We start from the raw sequence: 2,801 nt of genomic DNA on the forward strand, positions 1-2,801 counted from the left end.
GAGCATATGTAATATTAAAATAGCCATCGATACTCAGGACAGGTATGTAAAGCAAGAGGCTCATTAACACTTTAGGCCAATTAATGAAGAAGCCTACAATACCTGACTTTCTAACAGTAGTAAAAACAAACATTTTGAATACAGGAAATGGACTGTAGAGAAAAAAGGACATATTTATGATATTTCGTTTAAAGACAAAATGTGTTTACTTAACTCTATATATGCATATATATGTATATAAACAACTTTCAAAATTTACAGTTTAGTGAGGACTTATTCTCAAAACAGTCTCTGTGGTAGATACAGAAGTATTATTATCCCGTTTTACAGATAAAAAAACTAAATCTAAATTAATTTACCTAAATAACATTAACCACACTGATAGGTAAGTGGCAAAATCTGATTGAACTGAAGTCTATATTTATCCCAAAGTACTGAGTCTCTCTCTAGGCTATACCTATATGTTACTTTTATATATCCAAAATTAGAACAAGAGCCTAAGTAAAATGTTAACATAGCTGTCCCCCAACTTAGTGTAAAGATAATTTAATATAATTAGAGTTAGACAAGTTTGGACCGACCTGTGACCTAAAATTTCAAGGTGTTAATTATGCCCAGAACATGTCACTCTCCCCTATTGCACCTCTATGCTCTTACCACTAGATGGCTACATACAGCCTTGACATTTCTGGTGCAAAGGGAAATAACTGACATTTTACATAGTTGAAAAATTTTTGCTCTTACCCTGTAAAAAAGAAGGCTGAAATCACGTATCATTTTCACAAGGTGATGTGTCTGTTCATCTGTTAACTGACAAACCTTAAAATAGAAAAACAACTCAGGAGAGCTTCATAATTTCTTCATTATTGCAGAAAAACAATACTACTTGCCAGTTCTACCTAAGAGAACTTGAAATAGATTTGAAATATATGCATCTCTTCTAAAACTCATATATCTATTCAGTGTTATTAACAGTATATTTTTAAGTGATGGTACTACAGATAAAAAATACCATCTACTCTCGAACTTATTTACAAAACAGAAATAGACCCACAGACATAGAAAACAAACTTATGGTTACCAAAGGGGCTAGCCAGGGGTGGGGTGGGAGATAAATTAGGACTTTGGGATTAATGGATACACACAACTACATGGAAAATAGATAAACAACAAGGACCTAACTGTATAGCATGGGGAACTATACTCGGTATCTTTATTTTTTTTTAAGATTTATATTTTTTTGTTGTGGACCATTTTTATAGTCTTCATTGAATTTTTTACAATATTGCTTCTGTTTGATGTTTTGGCTTTTTGGCCACGAGGCATGTGGGATCTTAGCTCCCTGACCAGGGATCGAACCCGCACCCCCTGCATTGGAAGGCAAAGTCTTAACCACTGGACCGCCAGGGAAGTCCCCTCAGTATCTTTTAATAACCTATAATGGAAAAGATTTGGAAAAAGAATACATATACGTATATAACTGAATTACTCTGCTGTACAGTTGAAACTAACACAACATTGCCAATTAACTATACCTCAATTTTAGAAAAATTCAAAAAAAGAAAAATACCATTCTTATAAACTTTAATTCTAAATTCAAATATTTATTGAATACCTATTCTGTACTGGACATCTTCAAAGTCCCAGCATTGCCTATCAGCCACCTTGAAAAGTCTTGCAGGAGAAAAAGGGAAGGAAAAAAAAAAAAAGACCAGAAAGAAGGGACAAACAGGTACAGGAGTAGATGTTCACCAAGGTCACTATCAAGCTTTAAAAAGATATGAATTTATAGACACGCTTTAATATTAAAGTACATGTTAATACATGGAAGAACTCAGAAACAGATCTTGCTGAAGAATTTTTTTGTGACACAGCCTAGCATAAACCTCAGGGTCACCCTTTGCAGAATTCATTATCATTTGGCACATGTAGTTTCAATAGTAATTCCAGAAGAAATTCTAAAGACTCACCTTTGTTGTGTGTATATGGATACATATGTATATCTTTATACAACAGAAACAAATTTATCAGTGCCTATAAAATCTAAAACCATCTAATCAACATAATCCTTCTAAAAGTATTATTTTTTCATTTACTTAAAGTTTAAAACATATGTACTTCTTAAATTCATTTATTTCTTACCACATCTTACGTACTACGTTCAGTCACATCTTAAAAGGCTAGATTATACTTTTTCAATCATTGTGCGTGCGCTTTTAGGGGGCTAATAGCTAAGCTTCAGAAAGATTAATTTTTAACCCCCTCACGCATTACGGCCGGCTGGACTTACTGATAAAAAGTAAATTGTCAGTTTATCGAAGATAACAACAATGTTCTGGTCAACAACACTCTGGGTGCTTTTTTCAAAAACATTTTCCATAGAGTTCTAGATGATTTTAAAAAGCTCATAAGCTCATTAGTGTTAAAATTCTATTTCATTATTCCCATATTACAGAAATTTGACAAGCAGGTTCCAAGTGTCAAAAAATAGAACGAAATCTACAACAATTATTAACTGGTTTCTTTGAAAACTTATTTTCTACTGATCTGAATTTTATAAAAACTCTCTGGGAAGCAATTACACAAAATAAATAGGTACCTTTGGAATCACGTAAAAGATGTTTTAGTTAATAGAGACTATTTGGGTCTGGATAAAAGCCCTAATGTAGCTTTCTTCCCTGGAAACTAAAATATATGTATCCTTCCACCTGGGTTTGAGTTCTAACCACTCTGACCTTCTTACAACTTGGTCCTATTAATCACCGTTCCCTTTTTTTTTTTTTTTTTTTTTTTTTTAATTT

General features: G+C 32.7%; 1 protein-coding gene across 1 annotated transcript in view; it reads right to left on the reverse strand.

Moving 5' to 3' along the window:
• Positions 1-2,801, reverse strand: part of NEIL3 (nei like DNA glycosylase 3) — a 41,269-nt gene that overhangs the window by 20,352 nt on the left and 18,116 nt on the right. Inside the window, exon 5 of the mRNA XM_007445651.1 lies at positions 745-819. Coding sequence (XP_007445713.1) covers positions 745-819 — 75 coding nt within the window. The remainder of the gene's footprint in view (positions 1-744; positions 820-2,801) is intronic.

Source organism: Lipotes vexillifer, unplaced genomic scaffold (genome assembly GCF_000442215.2).
Source record: "Lipotes vexillifer unplaced genomic scaffold, Lipotes_vexillifer_v1.1 scaffold344, whole genome shotgun sequence".
Taxonomy (NCBI): Eukaryota; Metazoa; Chordata; class Mammalia; order Artiodactyla; family Lipotidae; genus Lipotes; species Lipotes vexillifer.